The 16720-nt window shown below is 37.5% G+C and overlaps 1 protein-coding gene across 1 annotated transcript; it reads right to left on the bottom strand.

Annotated features, from left to right (window-relative positions):
• Window positions 1-9838: 9838 nt before the first annotated feature.
• Window positions 9839-15103, bottom strand: LOC126695809 (uncharacterized). Its single transcript, XM_050392620.1, has 4 exons — window positions 15020-15103; window positions 14417-14503; window positions 13694-13705; window positions 9839-12253 (listed from the first exon to the last, which is right to left on the bottom strand). Exons 1-4 carry the CDS (start codon window positions 15101-15103, stop codon window positions 9839-9841), a joined length of 2598 nt encoding a protein of 865 aa, XP_050248577.1.
• Window positions 15104-16720: the final 1617 nt, after the last annotated feature.

The following is a 16720-nucleotide window of genomic DNA, read 5'->3' as shown; positions in this document are numbered from 1 at the left end:
ACCAAGAAAAGTGAGGTCAGATCATGAAATTTTCCAATTACAAAGAAAGCCAGAAAAAATAACCCCTCAACACTAAATCCTTTCCCCAAAAAGGATCAATCCTAAAAGCGCCGCACCTGGGTTTCCTGCCCGAGTTGGACAGGGAATACCGTCGAACCACTCCCCAGAAGCAATGAGGAAGTCATCCTTCACGGTCTTATTGGAAACTGGAAGACAAGAGATCAACCTAACGACCTCGTTCCGGGATTTAAGATAATACCCATCATCCCCGAGGCGGTGGCATTCGTACAAATAAGCCACATCATGCCAAGTGAGGCCTAGATTCATCCGCTCGTTTAAGACATCTACACAGCCTAGTATCTTGAACATATTTGGGGCACACTGATACGGCGTCAACCTATGGTTGAACAGGTATTCCCTTGTGATCCTGCGCATGGGAAGTGTCATCCCTCCCTCTATGAAAGCAATCATGGGGATAACGACTTCTCCCTCAACTCTATCGGTCAATATTCCTTCAAGAGGACAATGCCGCAACCCAACCCTCGGGGGAATGTGGTATTTAGCCCTAAAGGCTTCCATAGCGGCAGGAGTTTTTACTAATTTTTCGAATCTACCCATCTGAACTGAACTGAGGAAATGAAAGTAAAGACTGAAAAGAAAAGTAGAGTCCGAGGAAGGAATTGGAACGGAGAGAAAGGCGAAATGTACTGATACCTTCACAAAACGCTCAAGGGGACGCCTGGGAATCTCTCTTGGACGAAGCGCTTCACAAGAACGGCTACGGCGGCGTAACGGACGCAAGTGTTCGTATATCTCTGGGATTCGATGGAGTTCTTTGGAGCCTTTTGGGGTTTGAGAAATGCAGATGAAAAAAGAAACTGAACCCCGCTGACGTCTTATATAGCAGGGAGGAGAGAGAAAAGATCACCCCCGCCTAGAAATACGGGAAGAAACGATGGTCGTTCGATCCACGCCAAGCCGTTGGATGAAGGGAACATAACGCCTCCAGAAGTTAATGGCCACGTCTCATAAATTGTAGCGCGTCAAAAGTAACGGTCCGCACGCGTGCCCCACGATCTCCTTATTTCCCTCCACTCACAAACATCAAAACCCCGCCTTTCCCCTCGGAGGGAGGTAAAAACCGGAGTTTTGAGGGGCTATTGTGGGGCCCGGCCCAAAAATGATGGGCTATTCCAAGCTCAGGCCCGTCCGAGGAGCGTCCTGTCCAACGAAAAGCCTCATATGAAGCGCTATTCAACCCCAATAGCGTCAAGGAGACCTGTCCGAGGAGTAATTCCTCCTCGGACATCACGAAGCCCAGACGAGAAACTCTGCTCAGCCATTTCAGCTCACCTTCCCAACATATAAAACGAATTAAATTCAAAATATCTCACGGAAGGCTACCACCACATTAATTGCGCCCCAACCACCCTCTTGGCCGCATTAATGAGGAAAAGACTCCTGAACAGTACCGCCTTGGCCTTTGCAACTCACAAAGGGTCTGATGAGGGCGTCTGATGGGACAGGTGCTCGAGTGGATGCTTGGATGATTAACAGGTGTAAGGCTGGGATGAAAAGAAGAAAAATATATAATGTAGTGAAGTCCCTCAAAGAAGGGGACGGCAGAATTGTAAGAGGGAAAAAGGAAATAAAATCAGACTTGAGGAATTTTTCTTTACGTTCTTACTTCCTTCTGCGAACAGTACTCTACATGCATTAGACCTGCTAGTTTCATTGAGGCCAAGTTCTTTAACCCATTCTCTACAAATATTTATTGTGGGTTGTGCTTTGGGCCAAGGCCTGATCAATAGAAGTTGGGCCAAATGTGGGGTCCAATAGTTTATGGGTCCGGCCCACACGCTTATGGGAAGCCCACCGGTCTTAAACGGAAGGAGGCCAGGGCCCAAGCTCGAAACTAGGATACATAAAAAGTAGCCCGAAGACATAGCCGAGGACGGTTTCGTCCTCGGCAGGTCCAAAACCTCATGGATAGAAATGGAATACGAGTAAGTTGGAAAGATCAGAAAATATCCTGGGGAAGTTGTCTTTAATACCCTTCCTTGACATGACACTGCCCCTAACAGGGCCGGGATCTTAGGCTTTATGGATCATCTCCAGCAATCTTTGGGATTAGACTGATGGGACAGATAGCTGTCCTAGAAAGATCGACCCTACACGTGGACGAAGGACAACAAACGTAGACTAGTATAAAAGAGAATGTTATGTGACCAAAGGGGGGGGGGGGCTCCCATCTAGCTTCTGGAGAAAGACTTGATGAAGGAGAATGCCTGGATAATATATGCCGGACACCACATAAAAACCGTCCGACGGGTAACAGAGGACAGCACCATCGTTCCTCGGACATGATCCGAGGAGCCAAATCCTCCTAGATATAAGATTGAAGGGCCTGAATATCCAGCCCAAAGCTCTTTTTCATATCGGTTCATCTATAGTCCGGCCCGAAATGTCTCCCTGTGATCCAACGCTGGCCTTTCAAGCCCACTCTCTACAAATATTATTGTGAGGGACTTTCCGTGTGCGAGCCCAACACCGATGTTGGGCCGTTGAAGATTTTGTGTCCCTACAGTTATTATCATTTAACAAATTGATGATTTTTATTAAAAAAATCAGGAGATGATTACTTCATGCTATGTAGGTTATAATTAACTCATAAATCAAATAGATCTCCAATTGTTAAAGAAATAAATCATTATTCCATCTCTTATAAAAAAAAATCATTATTCAAAAGAATAATAACAAATATTCCGAGAGTTAGAGAAAAAATGATTAATTATTATATGTTTTCAAGTTTATAATGGAATTCGTTATAAATATGAACGAAAAGAGCACTACGTGGTCCGCATTACTATGTTCCAAAAACATTTAATAATTTCCCAAAGAAAAACGGGGTATAAAAAAAAACTTCTCTTTTTTAAAAGACTTTTTTTTCTTTTTTTGGTGAAAGACGATTCATTAAAACAAACTAAAAGGGAACAACAGGTTCTGGACAAAGCCTACTAACATACACCCCATTGAGATCATCCTCAAAAACATCCAACAAGTCCACAGGCGGACTATGAAAAGAAGAAAAAACACTATCTAGACTAAAACTCATTCTAGCAAAGACTATCCGCACATCTATTCGCCTGACGGAAACAATGCTTCACATGAATCTGAGAAAACCGGCCAATCAACAACCTATAATCATCCAAAATAGGAGAAATAATGCTGTTTTCAAGAGCTGGCTTGTTCAAAATATTCACAATAACTTTGGCATCAATCTCAATCTCAAGAGAAGAAATATTCAGGTTGCAACACAAGATAAGACCCTTCCTAAGCCCCCATAATTCAGCAGCAAAACTACTAGTAATGCCGATACTCTTTTCAAAAGAAAATGCGATACTGCAAAATTAGATCGTACAAGTAGGACATTATTCCAAGACCTTATGAATAGAGAAGAAAGGAACATTAATATATAGACAATTATCATTACTTTTTTTTTTTTTTTTTTTTTTGGTTTTTTGGGAAGACAATTATCATTACTTGATATGCTAGTTGTCGTGGCCCATGGGGGACAAAATATTTAATAAGATTATTTCATGGTTGCTTATCAAAAAAGATTATTTCGTGGTCTAAATTATTTGCTTTTCCTTGCTTTCTTTATTCCCTTCTGAATAACTTCACTCTTTTTCTTTTTCTTTTTTTGAAACTACTCTTTTTTTTCTTTTTGATACCAAAATAAGCATTTTAGGATTACAAAGCCAAAGTGATATTTGGGAAGCTAATTAAAGTGTTATTCCCTCCTGAATAACTTCACTCTTTCTTTATTCCCTCCTGAATAGCCCCCTTTTTTTTTTCCTACAAGCTTACAGTTACAGTACCTTGTTGTCATTATTGAAGCTTCTGGTAAGAGATTTCAAACAGCAATTTCAGGGCCTGTTTAGTAGGGGTTTTCATTTAATAGTGTTTTGAGTCACGTTTCTCATTTTAGGGTGTTTGAACACTGAATTTAGAGAACCCCTCCTATTAGTTTTTAGTTTTCAAATAACATTGCTCAATGACATTTTTGTAATTATTTTAAAAATGGTAGGTTTCACTAATTAGACTACATGTCATCACTTTTTATAAGAAAAAACACACACACACATACCAAACACACAATTATATTTTTTTTTTCACTTTTGAAAAGATATTATTAGAAATATAGTACCAAACACATTTTTTGCATTATGAGTACTTTAAATATGTGTTTTTCCCTCCTTTAAAAGTTATCATAGTTTTTGAGTGGAGTTGTGGTATGCCTTTATGTTAGAACTCATTTCCTTCTCTCTTGTGTGTGTGTGTTTGTTTCTCAACAAAAAAAATAATGGGTAATTGTCCTATATTACTTAAGAGAGTGTATTGTATGTAGAATAACTTGCCTCCACTCTCCCTTAAAAGTTATCATGGCTTTTGAGTGGAGTTGTGGTGTGCCTTTGTGTTAAAACTCATTTCCCTTTCCCTTGTGTGTGTGTGTGTGTTTATTTCTAAAAAAAAAAAAAGAATGGGTAATTGTCCCATATTGCTTAAGAGAGTATGTTGTGTGCAGTATAACTTACCCCACCCTCCTTTAAAAGTTACCATGGTTTTTAAGTGGAGCTGTGGTGTGCTTTTGTGTTAAAACTCATTTCTCTCTTCCTTGTGTGTATGTTTGTTTCTCAAAAAAAAAAAAAAAAAGTGTTTTCACAATTCTTTTTAAGCTACAATTTACTCATTATTTTGAAAAAATAATACTCAAACACCTTTACCAAACAGACCTCAACTACTGTAAGATGGTGTTGAGATCACATCACCCCTTTTTTTTTTCTTGCAATTACAATGCTTCATTGTCAGTCTGTCACCCACTAATATTCTTCTTAAATTTGCTTGGGCATTGTTTTTCCACCACTCTACTAGCTTTCTTTTTTTTAATAAAAATTTCATGGGAAATGGTTGACTATCAATGTCTCTCTTACTTTTTTATTGGGTCTCATAAAAGAATTTAATGGGCGGACAAACCAATTTTCGCCACTCTACTAGCTTGTGTGTGTTTGGGTAAATTCCATGGGAAATGGTTGACTATTCAATGTCTCTCTTAACCCTTTTTTATTGGGTCTCATGACTCTCATCAAAAAAGTTTATTGGGTAGTCAAATAGGGTTAGGCTTAGGCATGGCTAAAGATAATTTAGACAGAGGCTTGTATAAAAATAAAAAAAAGGGAGAAAGTTGAACTCTAACAAAAATGTTAAGTATATTAATTTCATATATATATATATATATATAAGTTAATGAATATATATATATATATATATTTATATATATGCAGTAATCCTAAAATGGAACACCAATATTGACCAATATCTAAATATTTCATTGCCTTACTAAACCGAAATGAATTCAGGTACGATATTGATTCATTTGATTGAGAAACTCAATATCTATTTATGTTATCTTAGGATTTAATATTTCTTATTTTCCATAAGAAAGTTATGATATGAAAAACACATTTGAAAGCAGGGATGGCACTGGGGTGGGGCCGAAGGATGGGATCTTCGCCCCCGCCTCGCATGGATTTTTCTTGCCCCATCCCCGCCCCTTAAGGCCCCGTGAAGCCCCACCCCACCCCGTAAAACTTTATTTCTTGTTAATTTTCCCTACAACTATTACATTTTTTCAAATAAAATGACATGTTTCAATAATAAAAATATACTTGAACCCAATAAATGTTATAAATTACTAAGTAGTGTGCATTATTTTTTTTTGACTTTGAAGATAGAATTATATTGAAAAAAGGAACTGAAGCCCAAAAACTTACAAAAAGCGAGAATAGTAGCAGACAGCAGCCCTCCAAAAAATAAAATAAAATAAAGTAACAGATTGTGTCCAAACAAAGAAAAACTATAAGAAGTATTGGTTGTCTTTTTTTTCCTACGCATGTTTAAAAACTAGCACACTTAGGTCCTCCCATTTTGTGACTATTTTATAGAGAATGGGACAAAGTCTCAAACCTGTACCTTATAAGTTATAACAGCCAAATGCCCACACACACACTATGACACAGACACAGACACAAATATTTAGAGTCTCAGACTCAGGCCCAGACCTGTACCACATTAAAAAAAAAATTATGTTCATGATGAAAAGTAAGTTGAGAAAGACGAATGAAACATGAATGAAATCAGTAATTCAATAGTATATAAATTTGTTTCTAATAAAGACAAAAGAAAACGTTAAAATTGGTACTTTATTTCTAACTTTGCTAGAGAGAAAAAAGAGGTAGAGAGTCACGTTAAGTAGAATAAAATAAGCTGATGATATTTTTGGTTAAATAGTAGGGTTTTAGGGTATGAAAAAATTACAATTTAATCCTTATTAATGAAGGGCGGGGCGGGGCGGGGCGGGGCAGGGCGGGTCTAAAAAGTGTAAATCCATCCCTGCCCCGCCCCTGGGGTGCGGGTCTAAAATCTAGCCTCATCCCCACCCCACCACCTTTGCGGGGCGGGGAAAATCCACACAGGGAGAAACGGGGAGGGGCGGGTCAAAGCGGGGCGAGGCAAAATTGTCATCCTTATTTGAAAGACAAATCTTTACATTTATTTAGACCATTTTAGTCAAATTTTCAATTTTTACTAATTTAATATATTTATTTATATTTTAAATAATTATTAAATTAATTATTGTGTCATCATGGTTCAACCCTAGTCCATCTCAAAAACCTTGAATCTCTACATTTTTCAGTTTTTTGGATGGTTTAGATTTCAAAACCATCATCATATCTTCAATTATGTTTGCAATCCACCATGGCTAATGATTTTTTCCTTCCAAAAAAGTTGAATTTCTTTGCTGGCAGTAAGGATAATAATCTTGGTGTAGCCTAACTCCTTTGCTCTGAGTATTTCCTCTCTTACTGCTACTAGCTTGCCACAATGCTAGTGGTGGAGCTAGAAATTTTTTCCATGGCCAAGCTAAATGTAAAAAAATTCTTAATTAAAAAAAAAAAAAACATTACTCCATATAGTCGTGCTTTACATTCTTTCTTAATATTAAAATTGATTTTGAACTCAATTTTTTGAATTCTTTTTTTAATTTACAGGGTTAAACTATCACTCAAAAATTTATTTTCTATGGTCCCAACTTCTATATTAAGTAGTAACACATTTGAATCTTAATTATTTTCTATGGTCCCAACTTCTACAGGCCTGGTACTTTATAAATTTTTTATGGACAAAAATTACAACTTTTTAAACCAATCTAGCTCATGTTTGCCTTCCTTTTCCCACACAAAATGGGTGGAGTGTTTGGCTTGTTTTTCAATAAAATGCAAAGAATAAATCTTGAGACACAAAATTATTCACAATTATTAATGTAGTCCGTTGTGATTGGTGAATAATAAAATGATATTAGTGGTGAATTCATGTGAAAGTAATATTGCTCTAATCACAGCTTAATATCTTAATAAATTTTGAAAAAGATTGTAAAAAAATTTGTCTTGAATATTGTTCTAAAAAAATTACAACCTAATTAAGAGACTTGAACTTGGACCAAATCTCTCTCTCTCTCTCTCTCTCTCTCTAAGTAAAAACTTTAACATGAAATGCTAACCAATAAATTCAAACTTGTTGTAGCTTAACCATACCCAGTGTCAGCACAAGGCCTAGGCCTTAAGCCCCTACTTATCTCAATTTTTTTGAAAGGGTGTAAGGCCCCATTAAATATACAAAAGGTTCCATAATTGTAACAAAAAAATTCCCAAAATCGTAGAATGATAACAATTTTTTAAAAAGAGAAAAAATATGTGATTTTTGCAATATTCTTTCCCCAAATTCAAGAATGCCCCCAAACTGTTGAATCAATAGAAATCCAATATAATTGAAATCCTAAATTTTTTCCAACAAAAAAAAAAAATATTATGAGTTTGTTATGAATTTGCCAAATAGTAATTTGAAAATCAATTTTTCTAATTTTTAAAAACATATTAATAAAACCTAAAAGCAAAAACTATATTGGTAATTTTGTATTTCAAAAAACAAGAAAACGGGTTTTAAACCCCAAAAAATAAAAGATTGAATAAATAATATTAAAATAAACAAAAAAATAATAAGCCAAATTATCAAAGAAAAAGAAGAAGATTATAACATTAAAATAAATCTTAAAGATAATTAAAATGAAAATTAATAAAAAAAGAAATCCATTAATCAATTAAATGAAATCGCCTACAACAATTGAGAATAGTTTACTTTAAAAAAAAAAAAAAAAAAAAAAAACTAAAAGCACTACTCTAAAATTTACAAACAATATGGCAAATGGCAATATATATAGAATGAAAAGTGAGAAGATTTTGTTAGACCTTATCAACAAGAGAGGTGACACGATGGAGACCATGGCGGACGACAACGCGCGCGAGTTTCTCGTTGCTTGTGTTGGCTGCGAGTAGGGATGAGAGCTGTTCTGGGTCGAGGCTAGGGTATGTTGAGTACAGGTGTTTGCTTATGGCGAGTCTAATCACCGTGTCGCCTAGGACCACAAGCCGCCGGTATGACGTAAATGACTTGCCGTTGTTGTTGTTGTAGGAGTGTGTCAGTGCGTCTTGTAGAAGCTTCTTGTCCTTAAACTTGTAGGAGAGTATTTTTTCCACGGCTGTTATGTTGTTTTTTTCTTCTTTGTGAATTTTTATTTATTTTTATTTATTTCGGAAAAAAGCAAAGCCTAAAGCAAAGCATTTTATTTTAGAAATACAAGACTTCATTAAAAAAGCAAAGCCTAAAACAAAGAACTTTATTAAAAAAGAAAAGCCTAAAGCAAAGGATAAAAAAGCTAAGTAGGAGAAGAAATAGAAACAGCAATAAAGCAACAGAATTATAGGAGGAGAAAACTCTTGCTCCTCCATTTTAGAAATACAATACTTTATTAAAAAAGCAGAGCCTGAATAGAAATAGAAACGGAGACTAAGCTTCCGAATTGTAGGAGTAGGCTCCTCCAAGGGACAAATCAAAGAATCCATATACAGAATTCCTAAATGACCAACTTGCTAATTCATGGAAGTGAATGAGAAGGTTTTGATGCTTTTATTATATATTGTCTTCGCATGTGAAAAAAGGGATTGTAGTACATCAGGGATTCCCGGCTAAGGAAAGAATACGATTTATAGGAGGAGAAAACTCCTGCTCCTCCATTTTAGAAATACAATACTTTATTAAAAAAGCAGAGCCTGAATAGAAATAGAAACGGAGACCAAGCTTCAGAATTGCAGGAGTAGGCTCCTCCTCGACGGGACAAATCAAAGAATCCATATACAGAATTCCTAAATGACCAAATTGGTAATTCATGGAAGTGAATGAGAAGGTTTTGATGCTTTTATTATATATTGTCTTGGCATGTGAAAAAAGGGATTGTAGTACATCAGGGATTCCCAGCTAAGGAAAGAATACGATTTAGGAGGGCGTGGATTCGACGCAAACAGACTCAACAAGTATAATTCCTTTGCTGTTATTTGTTATGAAATAAAAAGAAAGTAATGGCAACAACAAATAAAACTGAGCCTTTGATTGAGAGTTCATGAGGGCAGGGACGAACGCAGGATTTTAAGCCGGGGGGCTAGAGATAAGCAAAATTTTTTTTTTTTCAAATACGCATCCATATAGTATTAATAAATGATCAACCAAGACAAATACCCAAAAATCATTGTTTCTTAGTATATTAAGATACAATCTACTAACAAAAACAAAAGATGCGAAACACTATTGTTTCTTAATATATTAAGATACAATCTACTAACAAAAATAAAAGATGCGAAACACTATTGTTTCTTTATACAATCATCTATGAAAAGGGAACTCGACGCTCTTTCAAATCTTCAAAATCATCTACTATTGAATCCAAACTAAATGTCGAAGCTATATCCTTTTCAATGTATAACATCAAAGAGTCATTCAAAAAGTCATCTTCCATTTTGTTTCGAAGTTCAGTTTTGACAAGTTTCATAGCTGAAAATGCTCGCTCTGTAGTAGCAGTAGAAACTGGAAGAGTAAGCACAAGTATCACCATTCTATAAACAAGTTTGTAGTGTTTTGAATTTCCAGTTCTCACTAACCATTGAGACAACTCAGATAAACTTTTCAATTTTTTGAACTCTGGATCTTGGACTACATTATGCTCAAAATGATAAAGCTCCTTCTCCAACACTTGTTTGTCATAATCAGTGAAATCTTGTGGATAGAAATTCTTTACCAACAAACAAAGATCACTAATTCTGAAAGATTTTAATGCCTCTCGAGGTTCTAAAGCTGAGCTAAGCCTAAGCAACTCCATTGCATCTTCATTAAACCGATAATTTAGTTCCTGTAGTTGAGAATCTATTGTAGCATAAAAAATATTTACTCGATAATGATGCTCATTTGTAACGTTATCTGGTTGATTACGAGCTCGACCTCGCCTCGCAACATAACGAGCATTCATATCCAGGACATCAATGCGATGCTTCTCACAAAATGATATCACAGTGGTGAGTAAGCCATCCCATCCATCATCTCTAAATTTTTGGATAAGTGCTTTAGTAGATGAAACTAAATGCATAGCATTTAAAATGTCTTGAGATTGGCTTTGCAAAGCTTGACAAAGTTTATCAGTGATCTCCATAGTTTCCTTCTCAAGATGCAAGATGAAAACAAATTCAAATGAAGTTAAACCTTCATTAGCTGACTCTCCTTCTGCCCGATTTTCTCCATCAATTACACCATCAATTATATTTTGTAAAACTTCAACAGTTGAACTAAACATCCTTAATAAGCTAGAAACTGATCTAAAATGTGAACTCCAACGTGTTTCTCCAGGTCGTTGTAAAGTGCCAATTTGATTAAGTCCACTTCCAGTCTCAAGCTCTTCAAGATCAATCAAACGTGCTATTTCATTAGCATTGGCAACTTTCAATTGCTCATTGCGCTTGCATGAAGCACTAACAATTTTGATCAGAAAAAGCAATGTAAGAAAAAAATGACTAATGGGAACAACTTGTTTTGATGCTTTTACTAATGCCAATTGTAAGCGATGTGCAAAACAATGGATATAGTAAGCATATGGACAATCATTCAAAATCAAAGCTTGTAATCCATTCCACATACCTCGCATGTTGCTTGCTCCATCATATCCTTGCCCTCGAATATTTTGTATATCTAAGCAATATTGAGATAACAAAGAATATATCCCCTTCTTTAGAGTCAAAGCTGCAGTGTCAACAACATGAATAAGCCCAAAAAAGCGTTCTTTCACAAAGCCTTCTGCATCAACATATCTAAACACCACAGCCATTTGCTCTTTCATGGACTCATCACGGGCTTCATCAACCATTATGCAAAACTTTGCATCACCAATTTCTTCCCGAATGGCCTTCTTCACTTTGGCTGAGAAAACATGTAGAATTTCCTTTTGAATCCTAGGTGATGTGTAGGTTGCATTTTTTGGAGCTTTTTCTATTATTTCAGCAACCTTCTCATTCCAAAAAGTCACAATACCCAATGATTCATGAAAGTTCCCACGATTTAATGAACTAAAACTTTCATCTCGACCTCTAAAAGCTATAGCTTGAAAGGCAAGATATCGCACAATAAAAATTGTGGCCTTCAATTGCAACCGATTATTTGCAATTTGTTCAGTAGTGAAATGATTAACTACTCTTTGCAAATGCTGCGATTGGTTCATCAAATCCTTACACATTTGCTCAGCAACTCTATGAGCTAAGTTAGGATCTTTTCCTATATGAACTTGAAAAGAACAATCTTTGCCCCCGACCTTTTTCCAATTTCTAAATCCACCAACAATAAATGTATTTTGTCCCACAACCACATTTAGATTATGAAAGACAAAGCAGGGTAGACAATAAGCTGCATCTGTTGTAGGAGAATATTCAAGCCATTTTGAATTATTTCTATACCAAGAAGCTTGAAAACTACGATTTTGCTTTCCACTTTTTTTGAATGTCTCTAGAGGAGGTTGGTGCGGACCTTTTTTAATGTAAGCCCGTTGAATTTCATCACGTTGATTAACATGATATTCCCATATTTGTTTGCGTGTTCCGGGATCATAATCCAAAGAATCAAGGTCAATTCTTTGAAATTGTGTTTGAGAGATTGGAACATTCGCACTTTCCGGAATTGGAACATCCGCATTTTCCGGAATTGGAATAGCAACATTAGTTGTTGGCAATTCCACGTTGACTTCAGAAGAATTTGAAGTTGAACCCTTTCTTTTGAAAAAATCAAGCATTGTAGTTGATTTTTTCATGATCTACAAATAAAATAAAAATTATATAAGAATTACCGTTATTTTTTTAAATTTGTGTGATAATTTCTTATATTATATGATTTATTTTTTTTTCTTTTTGTCTTTTGTCTGCCTTTAATATCTTTGTGTTTAAACTGCCTTTATTTATGTCTATGTGTTGTCTCTTCCTTTATTTATATCTTTTATGTTTTTTGTATCTTTGTATTATCTCTTGTCTTCATCTTCCTAATTCTGACCCACTAACCCAAATATCCAATGAATCCCACTACAGACAGTCAAGCACTACTAACAAAAACTTTTATTAACATTACTTTTTTGTTTTTTTGTTTTCTCCCCTGTCGCTTGTCTTTGCCCAACAGCAACTCCACACCACTTTTCCCTATTCCCTATTATTATGTCCAACTAATGTCCAACACTCCAACTACCGGTCAACAAAGGCACAAAGCATCTGACTCTATCTCTTTTCTATTTCTTTTATCTATATAATGCAAGGCAGCAAGAGCCACAGCCCACAAACACAGTCACAAAGCCAAAAACCCAAAAAAAAAAAAAACACACAGTTCAGTTCAGCGGCTTCAGCCGCAGCACAACACAAGCACCAAATCAGTTATCAGTAAAAACTAAAAACACAAACACCACAAGCAGTAGCACAGCTGCACAGTTTCTTAATTTCTTTGATTCTCAGAATCTCAGATCACAGATTCACAACACAAGGTTTTGAAATTTGAAGGAAAAGATAAGAGTTAAAGAGTAAATACCTATGCTGTGATTCTGTGAAGGCTCGAAGCTGGGCTGGGCAGATCAGGAAACGGCAACCGGCGGCAGCAGCAGCAAGTTGATCTCGTCTCGCGTGGCGGCGTGTCCCGCGTGGGTCTCGCTCTCGCCGGCGTGGGTCTCGCTTGAAGCAGCTGGGTTCGCACTGACTCAGGGACTCTCTCGCTCTCGTCTCGCTCCGTCACGGCGTCACGGCGACACCGCTGCCTCTCTGTCTCTCTCCGTCTCGCACTCTCGCTCGTAGCTCTCGCCTCTCGGTCTCTCACTTTCCTTTCTTTTTTTTTTTTTTTTCTTTTTTTTCCTTTGATTTTTGCTTTCTCCGTTTGGTTTTGGACTGCTGAGGCTGAGATTTTTTCTTTTTTTTTTTTTTTTTTTTTTTTTTTTTTTTTTTTGTTGTGGATTGACATGGGTTATGGCCTTATGGGCTCTGCTCTGCTCTGAGCTGGTCGGATTATGAGCTAGGGGAAGGGGGGTTCATGCCGGATGATGGGCTAGGGGAAGGGGGTCCGGAGCAAAAATTTCAGGGGGGCCCAAGCCCCTATTTTTTTATTTTGGAAAAATTTTACTTGCTAAAAACTTTTTTTTTTGGGCCCAGGGGGGGCTCGGGCCCCCTTTGCCTTGTACCTGGGTCCGTCCCTGCATGAGGGTAATGAAATGGAATGAAATGAGTAAATCATAAAGGAATAGAAAAGAATGTACTAAAAAAATTGGAATGTATTTGAGTAATAAAAAAATGAAAAAAAATGAATGAAATAGAGTATAGAGTATATGTTTCTATAACGCATACTATCCTCATCACATGCGCTCTACATGTGCAATGAGGCTTTTTTTTTTTTTATTGATTTATTTTGATTTTAATGTAATTTTTCAATTTGAATTTATCTATTTTTAGTGAGGTTATACAAAAATGGATTTTTAAGAAATTAAAATTCTAGTTTTGAAATGGAGAAAATTGCTGGGTTTAATGTGTGCTAATTTTTAGAAAAAAAAATGTATTAAACTTGCGTAAAATATATTTAAATAGAGAGTGTAGGGATACGATTTTGAAGACCAAGCCCAAACGATAAGGGAGTTTGGTCTAATGAGCCCAATACAATAAATTTGTAGAGAGTAGGTCATAGAACTAGGCCCAATGGACTGGACAACGGCTAATTTGGAGTTAGAAGATGGTCCAACAAGCACAGAAAACACTGAACTGAATATACTCAACGTCCAGGGAGGTAATTACTTGTTCCAATTAGTTAAACAAGTCACAAGTGCAAGTTTGATTACTACAATGTTCTCCAATTATTTCTGTCCCCTTTTTCTTGGCGTATACATTCTAATTTATACTACATATCCTCTTACCTCTGCCTTACACGTGTACGACTGAGAGCTTATCCTGGAAATTGTCCCATCACCCTCCTCTAGAAGTTCTTGGGGATGGTTATAAGGCTAAGGGAATACTGTTCAGAGATCACTTCATCATTAACATGGTCAGAGGGTTAGCTGCAGAGCAATAAATGCAGTGGCAGTAGCTTTCCCGGAGATACTTTTGGGGCTCCCAATCTTCTTGTACGTTCTTGGTGCACGTCTCTGTTGCTGGAGCCTCCTGGAAGGTCACCTTGATTATTCAGACCCACACTTGATCCGTGTTTAGCTTATCCGATGATACAATTCTCCTTGGATCATCCTCCCCATTGTATATTGGATATAAGGTGCTGAGTCCAGCACTATTCATCACTATTTATTCCACCTCGGATTGCCCATGCTCTTGGCCAAGGCCTAAAGCCCAATATTCAATTTGGGCTTTTGTCCCCACAATAGCCCCTCAAAACTCTGATTTTTTCCCTCTCATCCGAGGAGAAAAGTGGAGTTTTGATTTTTCAAGAGCTAAAACCTTTTGACTCCGTTGTTCATACGTGTGGGAGTGTTGTTTTATGTGCCTTATGATTATTTCTGACGTTTCACAGCCCACGAAGCATCATTAATTGCTCCAAGCAGCGTGTTGTTCCCAGATCCAACGGCGAAACTTAGATCCAACGGTTGAGCCATTTCTTGGAAATTTGAGCGGGATAAATCTCACTCATTTCCATTCCTTATATAAAGCCTCGAGGGAACTTGTTTTCCCTTTACTTTACCAATCTTCAAGCTCTCTAGTGATTTCAAGCACTCCAACCCACAGAACTTCCCAAGTTACAAAGCTTCCCAAACCTCTCCCTCAAGAATTCTTCAAAAATATTTTAAAAGCTTCAGAGATACATGACTTTTTTCTTTATATTCTCCTTTTTATTCTTGGCCTTCCTCTTTGACTTTCTTTCTTTTTTAGAAACTTCTTCCTGCGTCATTTCCGTTCATTTAGATGGGTAGATTCAAGTATTTAGTAGACTTTCCGGCTAGTATGAAGAGCTTTAGGGCCAAGTACCATATCCCCCAAGGAGTAGACCTACAATACTGTCCCCCAAACCGTGTACTCACGGATAGAAAGGTGGGCGAAATTATCATTCCAATGATCGCCTTTATAGAGGGAGGAATGACGTTTCCCATGGGTAGGATAACTAGAGATTATCTGCTCAACCATAGGTTATGCCCCTATCAGTGCACCGCCAACATGTTTAGAGTCTTAGGGTGTGTAGACACTCTAAACGACCAGATGAATCTTGGTCTTACATGGCACGATGTCGCTCATTTGTACAAGTGTCATTCCCTTACCGGGGGATATTACCTCAAATCTCGGTCCGACGAGGTGAGATTGATATCTTGCCTTCTTAAGTCCAACAAAGGCTTGAAGGACGATTATCTGGTCGTCTTCGGGGAATGGCACGATGGTCTTCACTGCCCAGTTAGGGCAGGAACACTAGGTGGGGTACCCTAGGATCAGGTCTCTTGGCCGGGACCTTAGTTTTCTAAGCTCTTCTTTTACTTAATTTTAGCAATTTATCTTCTCAGATAGTGTTTATCACTTACTTAACCACAATTTCCTTCTCAGATGTTTTTGCAGATAAAGATCACGTCGCCCTGAAGCTTAGTCTGGTCAACGTTCCTGGACTCAACTTTTTGCTGAGATCGGAAATATTCGTGAGCGAAGATAATCAATTGCGGGCTACTCACCTTATCTTGGGTTACGAGCCTTTGTCGCGCATATACTAGGATGCAGGCCAAACACTAAGAGCAGGTAACCCCAAGCTTTCTCGGATAGACGTCTCCAAACTTGGGTTTCTAGCGCGGCGGGATCTCTCACTTGTGGTATTGCCCATTCAACAGAACCCTCCACCGTTCACTATACCACTTTGGCAGGTTCCATTTGAAGCAGCAGTAGCAATAGCAGAAGAGATAGCCTCCTCCTCACGTCTATCGCTTGAAGAGGAGATAGTAAGATTTCGCTTTGAAGAGGAAAAGAGAACCCCAGAGAAGCTTGTGGAGCTCTCAGATTCTGAGACTGAGTTCGATAGACTCTCCATGGCTCATCAGCCAGAATTGACGGTTGTTTTAGTTGATACAAGCCCCGAAGAAGGAGAGGAGATGGACTCGAAGAAGAGGTCAAGCTTGAGAGGTTTAATTGCCAATAGGAACAAGGGGGTAACTCTAACAGAAATCCCCAAGGCCTAAGTTTCTGCCAATTTTCCTCCTCCTCCTCCTCCTCCTCCTTGCTGACCTCGAATTGTGCGCTAA

This window comes from Quercus robur, chromosome 8, assembly GCF_932294415.1.
Source record: "Quercus robur chromosome 8, dhQueRobu3.1, whole genome shotgun sequence".
Taxonomy (NCBI): domain Eukaryota; kingdom Viridiplantae; phylum Streptophyta; class Magnoliopsida; order Fagales; family Fagaceae; genus Quercus; species Quercus robur.
The sequence above is the reverse complement of the archived record's forward strand: the minus strand, read 5'-3'. Positions and strand labels throughout refer to the sequence as shown.